Here is an 8,712-nt window from a genome sequence, read left to right on the forward strand (position 1 = left end):
AGATAGGGCTCCCTTTAACCTTGCGTCACTATGTTTTTGGTTAGAGACAGGGTTTCTCTGTAGCTTTGGAGCCTGTCCTGGAGCTAGCTCTTGTAGACCAGGCTGGCCTCGAACTCAGAGATCCACTCGCCTCTGCCTCCCAAGGACTGGGATTAAAGGCATGCGCCACCACCGCCCGACTGGGTCACTATGTTTTTCTCTGAGCCTCAGTTTCTTCAGCCATACATAAAGGACACGGACACAACCAGAAACTACAGCTACACTTTATTCGCCATCCACAACCCTCCTCTCCCATCCTCCCGGAACCCGACGCCCTCTGCTCAGAAGACATTCACTGAGTGCAGCTGCACGTCTCCGCCCACCTCCACAACGCGCACATTCGCGGGTGACATCCGGTGCTTGAAGTGGAGGTACTCACAGTCCCCGACCACTGCCTGCAAGGTGAAAGCTGAAGTTAGGCCTGGATGCGGATCGCGGTCTGCGACGCTGGAAGACGCTAACCACAGCGAGCCTCTCTCCTCAGAGGGTCTGTTGTCCATTGTAATGGGACACAATGAGTTACCATCCACACAGTACAAAGGTATTTCCCAAGTGTGGGCGGCTGATGTCACGACCACTCGAGCGCGCACTGCTATGACAGCGGGGGTCGAAGGTGGTGTGGGTGATAGTGGATGTTGGTCTCAGACCAACAGGGAGACCGGTTTGTGTTCACAACACCCTGCTAGGACACCCACCCCAAGGGCACTTGGTTCTTGATCACTCAGTCTTGTCGCTGTTAAGAGCAGGTCTGTGCTATGTCAGGAGCTGGGGCCCTATTCCAGCACCCCAAGACCTTTCTCCCCCAACCTCACTGCAGCTCAGCACTCAACTCTAGACCCATTCCTCTTCAAAGACGCACCTTGAAGCCGTCTTCTGTGGCTATGAGGAGCACTTCAAAGGGTTGCCCCCGTTGGAAGGGGATGCCAGAGCCCCGCTCCTCGCGGCCCCATTTGCCTTGCTCTTTAGTGTTGAAGACGACCTCGGATGTGTCGAGCCTCGGGTTAAAGTGCAGGGCGGCGTCTGCCCCCTGCTCCTCGCTGCACAGCAGGTTTATATGGAACCTGTCGGGGACAGTAGGCCTCAGAGATCAGCATCCACCATGCGCAGGTTTATGTGGTTCCCCGGGCACGCCCACACAGAGTCCCTGTGTTTATAGCCAGGATCCAGTTCCAGACGCTGGCGCTGTCCTGGCGTTCTGGTGTGATGGATGGCCTGCTGTTCCTGATTACAGGAATCCCACCCCAGATGAGCAGGGCCAGTAGCATGGACCCCATTATTCCTGATTACCAATTCTCCCACAAAGGCCAAGGTCCCAATTTTAGTAGACCACGGGTTTGATGACCAGGTACCCTGGGCATCCAGGGTGGCATCAAGACCCAAGGCAGATTTTTCAGGCTCCTGAGAAACAGGACATGGAGCTCCTAGGACTAACCAGGGACTTTTGAGGTTGCCCTAGAACCCTAATTTTTAGGGAGACCTGCGCACCAACCCTAAAGTCTTGAGGAACATCAGTGAATACATCCAAATTAAGATAGCAACAGGGAACCAAAGCTCCACTTGACAGAAAAGGCCCCAGGGACCCCATGTATGAGCTGTAAGAAACAGGAATCCACTGAGCCAGGAGAGCCCCCACACTTTCCCCTGGAGCCCAGGATGTTACCTGCCAGCCTGTTCAGGGACGACACCTCGGATTCTCATGACAGTGCCAGTGCGGACACCCTGAGGCAGAGGGGTCTTGTGCTCGGTAGCCTGAAAGATTTGGGTGGGGCAGGGATGAGAACCAGGGAGACCAGCTGGGAACTCCAGGGACAAGAAGGAATGCAGATTAGAGAGGCAGAGACAGCCTGAAGACGGACAAGGGACACAAAACAGTTACAAGAAGGGAAGCCAGCAAGGTACGGCCCGTCAGGACCAGCCGGTGAGACCCAAGAGACAGGCCGCACTCAGCTCTCCTGGTGCCTGTATTTTGGGACTTTGAAGGGGAGGTTTCGGCAAGGCCAGGTCTCCTGATCTGTCCCACCCTGGTCCCAGCTCCCCCAGTCTCAGAACACTTACGGGGCTCGCTGACATGGCTGGCGCAGTAATATGGAAGCAATGAGACCGGGAGCCGCAGGAGGAGCCCTTAAGTAAAGGGACCGCGGTGCAGCTCCACCCTTCCCACCCAACACCCACACCTGGCACAGACCCCGGCCCTAAGGGCAAATCTGTTAAGACTGGGCCAGGCTCCTCCTGCCCTGCCCCCACAGCAGCTGGGGGTGCGGCTGTCTTCCCCCTTTCCTAGGCTTTTAGGATAGGGATATCCTTCAGCACCAAGACTGGAGAGGTTCTCTCTCCACCCCATCCCTCCATGGCCCCGCCCGGCACAGGACTTCTCTGGATCCAGAAAGACTCATCAGCCACAACCGCCACCAACTCTTTCCCAGAGGGAGCCTCCTCCCAAGAGCCCAAGCTGTTCTGCTTGGCCCAGCCCAACTCTACCTCTGGCAGACATAATAGCTCAATGGTATTTATTGGGGGCCCCAGGAAACCCATCATTCCTTCTTGTCATATGCCAGGCCGAGGTTACCAGAGTGTTATGTCTGGCACATTGGAAGTGCCCGGTGGTGGAGGGTGAAATGAAGAAGGCACACTTAGCAGTGACCCTGCCCAGGCCTCTGGGTGTCCAGATGTGTGCATCCCTGAACCATCAGGACACAGAGAGCAGCCTCCCCAAAATATTAACATACAGAGGACTGAGCTGGAGGGAGCAATTTTCCTGAAGATCAAACTGCCACAGGGCGTTTGTGGCCCCCTCCCTGTGTCTGCCCTGGGTCACCATCCCTGATGGCACATCCACCCTTTTCCTCTCAAGTCTCTAGCAGACACTTCTGACCTGAGCCCATCTTCCCACCCAGTTAGGGTGAGGTGGGATAGGGGTTGGAGGGTGCCCCAGTTCCAGTCACCACCTAGATAAAGTAAACACAGTTGGGACACTGTAAAGAGCCCGGGTTTCAGCCACCAGGACTCTAGAGAAAGTGTGGGGGAAATCAGAAAGAATGGAAAAGGAAGTTTCTAGAAGGCACGCAGAAGAGGGTGGAAGTGCGGACCAGTTACCATTCCTAACAGCCCAGCAGCCTTCCTGGAAGATCTTCTCCATCCCTACCCCCACCACCCTCCTCTGCCCCACCCACCAGGTGGTAGAGCCCTGGGCCAGATGCTTACTGGGAATAGAAAGCTGGGTGGAGACTGCTTCCTCTCTGTTCCTCCGTCCCAGTACCCAGATTCCTATCCCCAGAATACACGTCAAAGCCTCCCACGTGGAGGTCCAGAGGGGGAGCAGAAGATTCAAGAAAAGGTGGGGCACTGCAATGCTAGGGAACAGCACCCCTCTTTTGTGTAGGAGAAAACAGACTTGAGCAGGGCATGATGACCCACACCTGGAAATCAGCACTTGGAGGTGGAGGCAGGAGAATCATCTTAAGTTCATCCCTGAACTCATACTGAGTTTGAAGCCAGCATGGGCTGCACACTACTGTCTCAAAAAATAGCAACTGCCGGGCTTGGTGGCGAACGCCCGTAATCTCAGCACCTGGGAGGCAGAAGCAGGAAGATCTCTAAGAGTTAGAGACCAGCCTTATATATATATATATATATATATATATATATATATATATATATATATATATATATATATATATATTAGAGAGAGAGAGAGAGAGAGAGACAGAGAGACAGAGAGAGAGAGACAGAGAGAGAGAGACAGAGAGAGAGACAGAGAGAGAGACAGAGAGCTCAGAGATAGCCAGGGCTACATAGAGGGACCCTGTCACAAAAAGCAAAACAACAACCCAAATGAACAATGGCTGGAGGGATGCCTCAGTGGTTAAGATCATGGCTGCTCTTGCAGAGAACCCTAGTTCAGTTCCCAGCACCCTCATCAGGGATCTCATCACTGCTTAAAACTTCAGGGATCTGACGCCCTCTTCTGGCCTCTTCAGGCACCCACACACGTGGCACACACACACATGCACACAATTCAAATTTAATAGCAAACCTTGGGTTAGAGAGAAACATCTTAGAGCAGGTTTTGAAGGCTTTACCTTGGGATTCTACAGGACAGGGACACATCAGAGGGCTGAACCAGAGGACACAGGTTTCACATTACAACACCCTCTGCTTGTCACAATTAGGCCAAAAATTGTGGCTCCTATTATTCTAACTTCACGCTCTGTGTAAATCACTGTCTGACACTCGTCTGAACCTCGCTGCCTTATTACTGGTTCCCACGGATTGACTGGCCTCTCATTTCTTCATCAGCTGGATCTGAGTTCATGCACAGCTCTTCGCAGGTCTGGGCTTGTCCTCAGCGATTGGCCAAACGCTTGTGTTCAATCCTTTATCAGTTCCTATATCTGCCTCCTGTCTGGGAACAGAGATGTGCTGAGGCCCTGACTGATTCCTGTTTGTATCAATGATCTTTGTTATAAACTCTGAGTAATATCCCCTTAAACATACTTTTTCATTTTTAATTCATTGGTGAATGTATTTATTTCCTATGACTCATTTTTACAGAAACATGCTATGGATTAAGAAAGATTTTAACTGAATAGGTCCTTGAGGTTTTTTTTGGGGGGGGTTGCCGTTATTGTTTTGTTTCATTTTTAAGATAAAATTTTATATAGCCCAGGCTACCCTTGAACTTAATTAGCCAAGGATAGGCTTGAATTCTTGATCCTCTCTACCTCGCAAGTGCTAGGCATGTGCCACCACAACTGGTTTATGCAATCTTGGGGGTTGAACCCAGAGTTTGTCTTTGCTAGACAGGCACCCTACCAACTGAGCCACATCCTGAGCTCTGCCGTGGGAACTTAAAACCCAAGACAACCCAGGACTCCACCCATCAACGTCAGTCTGTTGGAATATGTGTGTGTGTGTGTGTGTGTGTGTGTGTGTGTGTGTGTGTATTGGCTTTTTTGAGACAAAGTTTCTCTTAGCTTTGGTGCCTATAACAGAGATCTGCCTGCCTCTGCCTCCCGAGTGCTGAATTAAAGGTGTGTGCCACCACTGCCCGACCTGTTAGAATTTTTATTATTTTTTATACACAATGAAAATGATGAAGTGAAGCTGGGTGATGGTGGCACCTGCCTTTAATCCCAGCCCTCAGGAGGCAGAAGCAGGCAGATCTCTGTGAGTTCGAGGCTAGCCTGGTCTACAGAGCAAGTTCCAGGCCAGCCAGAACTATACAGTGAAATCCTGTCTTCAAAACAAAACAAAACAAAAGATAACCCACCAACAACAACTAACCAAAACAGAAAATGAAAAAGAATAAAGAAATGATAGAATGAGAAGATAATAATATTAATGATTTGATGAAAATCTAAACTTTAAAGATTTTATTTTGACTTAAGTGTGTGTCTGGGGTGGAGTATGTGCACACAAGCATAGTGCCTGGGACAACTAAAAGAGGGTGTTGGGCCGAGCAGTGGTGTCGCTAGCTCTTAATCCCAGCACTCAGGAGGCAGAGGCAGGGGGATCTCAGTGAGTTTGAGGCCAACCTGGTCTACAAGAGCTAATTTCAGGACAGCCAGGACTGTTACACAGAGAAACCTGTCTTAAAAAAAAGAAAGAAAGAAAGAAAGAAAGAAAGAAAGAAAGAAAAAAGAGGGTGTTGAATCCCCTGAAACTGGAATTACAGGGACTTATGAGTGTCTGACGTGAGTTTTGTTTGTTTTTATTTTATGTGTATGGGTGTTTAGCCTGCATATAGGTATGTGTGCCATGTGAGTGCAGTACCTGAGGAATCAGAAGAGGGCGTAGGATCTCCCAGAACTGCAGTTATAGACAGTTGTGAGCCACTTGTGGGTCTTGGGAACAGAACCTGAGTCCTCTGGAAGAATAGCCAGTACTCTTAACCACTCACCCATCTCTCTAGCCTTCTCTTTCTTTCTGTTTAGATTAAGTCTCTCTGTAGTCTCAGCCTCCCCACTGCTGGGATTAAAGATCAGAGTCACTGCACCTGTGGGAAAGCAGATGATTCTAATGATAACTATAGTGAATTGAAAACTCTGGTCTCTGCTGAGGGCAGGCCTTTTCTCGTAGTGTTCAGCTCTGTTTGTGAACTTATTTAATTAAAAGTGCTTGATTATTTTAAGTTGACAGTATGATTTTACCAGGCATCCATTTTTCGCTGTTCTATTTGTGCAGCAAGCATTTCTAGGTGATAAACTAGATCTTGTACATTTCAGGGCCTGATAATAAAATGCTCTGGATGGCTCTCTCCTCTGACTTCCCGTCTTTCCCCGCTTACCAAGTCTCCTTGTGCAGACCAGGCTGGCCTAGAACCCGCAGATATCTGCCTGCCTCTGCCTACTGAGTGTTGTGATGGAAGACAGGCACCGCCAGCTGTGGCAATCCAGTTTTTGGAGACAGCCTGAAGTACGATGATTTGGTTAGGTCACCTAGCCAGCAACCCCCAGGGAGCTGTCTGTCTCCAAATCCCCAGAGCTGGGATTACAAGTGTGCTCTGCGATGCCCAGTATCTTACGTGGGTACTGAGGATCAAATTCAGCTTCTCATGCTTGTGGGACAAGCACTTTACCAACTGAGCCGTTTCCCCAGCCTCCTCAATGGCAGCTCCAAAGAGTACGAGATGCGTTGGCCACCCATCCTGGAGTGATTAACAGCACTGAATGGGTGACTTACCCCAAGGTCTTTGTTTGGTTTGATATTTTAATATAATTATAACATTTCTCCCTTCCCTTTCCTCCCTCCAAATCCTACCATATATCCCTCCCTAATCCTTTAAAATCCAAGCCTCTTCCCCCTTATATATTGAATATATATGAATATACATATATTTGAATATATGTTTAAATATGAACTGTTCAGTCTATCTAACGGTATCTATATGTATATTTGCAGGGCTGAGTGTTTGGCACTGGACGACTAACTCATGTGCTCTTCGCGGAAGAAGATGCCTCTTCCACTCTTCACTTCCCTCTGTTGCCTGCAGTTTTGTGTAGGGCTGAGGCCTGTGGACCTTTCCCGTCTACTTTGACTTGTCTATTAGTGTTGCCTTTGTTCAGCTCATAGTTCGGTGGTCACGTTGATAAGATGCTGTGGGAACTCCTTCAGCCAATAGCCTTTACGCTATCAGCCCATTTGGGCGTGATCTCGGGGCCTCTTGGCTGCTGGATTCGGTTCCAGTTCCCAGTGCACACAGAGACACAGCGGATCGCTGCCCTTTCTGTGAGTTCACCACCTAAATAAATAAACCTTTATTGTACTCCATTCTGGGATAGTGTGGGATTATTTTATTATAAATTGAAACAGATTGGCGTGGGGTGACTAAATCCATATAAAACCTGAGAGAGCCTGGTCTACAAGAGCTAGTTCCAGGCCAGACTCCAAAGCAGCAGAGAAACCCTGTCTCAAAAACAAAAACAAAAAACAAAAAACAAAAAAACACCTGAGAGAGCTTGGAAAGGAATTCTAGACACAAAAGAACAGAATTTGGCGCAGCTTCTTGGTAGCCACTTTTTCCCCCCAGGTGGGCTCTGTTTGCGGGAGGTGAGCAGAGGCGCTGGGGCTCCTTTAAGAGAGGTCTTCCTGACGACTCAGCATTGGTAGAGAAGGCTGTGCAGCTTCTTAGGGGACAGCTTCCGGGTTTGTACTGGCACAGAAAGCTCTATTGGGAAGTCTGGCTACGGGGTTTGTGAGCAGAGGGCTACAGGTTGATTGATGGCAAAGTGGACACACTGTGTTCCTGGAGCTGGGCAGAGACCTTGGCTTGTAGAGCTGGCAGTAAATGTAACTCCGCCATGTAGGACTGGGCAGAGCCAAAAGGCAAAGCAGCCTTGATCCTAGCCACCGCCTATAAATGGCGTCCACACATTTGGGGCTAACCCGCATGGCCAGCCACATGCTTTGGGTCCCGGTGATTGTATATCTGCTCAGGGTTAGGAGAGTAGCTGAGAGCAAGCCTGCTGCTCAGCAATCCCACCAATGCAGGCAATGGATAGGGTCTGCTGGGTGTGCAGAAGCAGGAAAGTATGGCGGATTCCCACCACCGTACACGGAGACATTTCCAGGTCTCACAGCACGCTGCATAGCAGATTTAGCTTTTACTCAGACAAAAAGGGCTTATGTGCTGCATGGGGCTTCCCAAAGTTGAGGAGGTAAGCATGGCTCCTACCCAGCAGTCCCAGAGTTGGCAATAAATGTACCTCCACCATATTGAAAGGCCAAGAGAGGTGAAGCCATCCTCCAGGGCTGCCACAACTACACTGCATGCCATTTTAAAATGCTCCTTGTCAAAAAAGAATTTCAAATACACAGTAGAACAGATTCAAACATAAAAAACCTAAATGAGACACAGTGTGTTTTAAAAAATGTACATAGGCTTGGGAGAGACGGGAAAAAGAGTATACACAGTTATAAAAAGACAGACATAGATTAAAGGAGTAAATATAATAAAATAAATATTAACAAGTAAGAGTAAAAAAGAAGCCACATAAAGATGGAAAATACACAGAGTCTAGATTATGTATATTATTGTGTTTTCTTTAAATGTTTTACTATGAATGAGCTAAGTACAGAGAGACATTTCAATGTATGGGCTGCAAAGTTAAACCAATATACATATACATTATAAGGGTATCTTCACTTCAAATTTTGGGTCTAAGGAAAAATTTG

The 8,712-nt window shown here is 48.8% G+C and overlaps 1 protein-coding gene across 1 annotated transcript; it reads right to left on the minus strand.

Annotated features, from left to right (window-relative positions):
* Positions 1-247: 247 nt before the first annotated feature.
* Lgals7 (galectin 7) lies at positions 248-2,161 on the minus strand. Its single transcript, XM_048441143.3, has 4 exons — positions 2,095-2,161; positions 1,700-1,788; positions 899-1,100; positions 248-434 (listed from the first exon to the last, which is right to left on the minus strand). The coding sequence occupies exons 1-4, from the start codon at positions 2,107-2,109 to the stop codon at positions 321-323; spliced, it is 420 nt and encodes a 139-aa protein (XP_048297100.1). The 5' UTR covers positions 2,110-2,161; the 3' UTR covers positions 248-320.
* Between the last annotated feature and the right edge of the window lie 6,551 nt (positions 2,162-8,712).

This window comes from Myodes glareolus, chromosome 1, assembly GCF_982192425.1.
Source record: "Myodes glareolus chromosome 1, mMyoGla1.1, whole genome shotgun sequence".
Classification (NCBI taxonomy): Eukaryota; Metazoa; Chordata; class Mammalia; order Rodentia; family Cricetidae; genus Myodes; species Myodes glareolus.

Excerpts from the sequence above, each read along its gene's own strand:
- Lgals7 (XM_048441143.3), bottom strand. Across the intron at positions 1,101-1,699 it reads GTCCCTGAACAGGCTGGCAG|GTTCCATATAAACCTGCTGT; the intron begins GTAACATCCTGG and ends TGTCCCCGACAG. Across the intron at positions 435-898 it reads CCACAGAAGACGGCTTCAAG|GCAGTGGTCGGGGACTGTGA; the intron begins GTGCGTCTTTGA and ends TTCACCTTGCAG.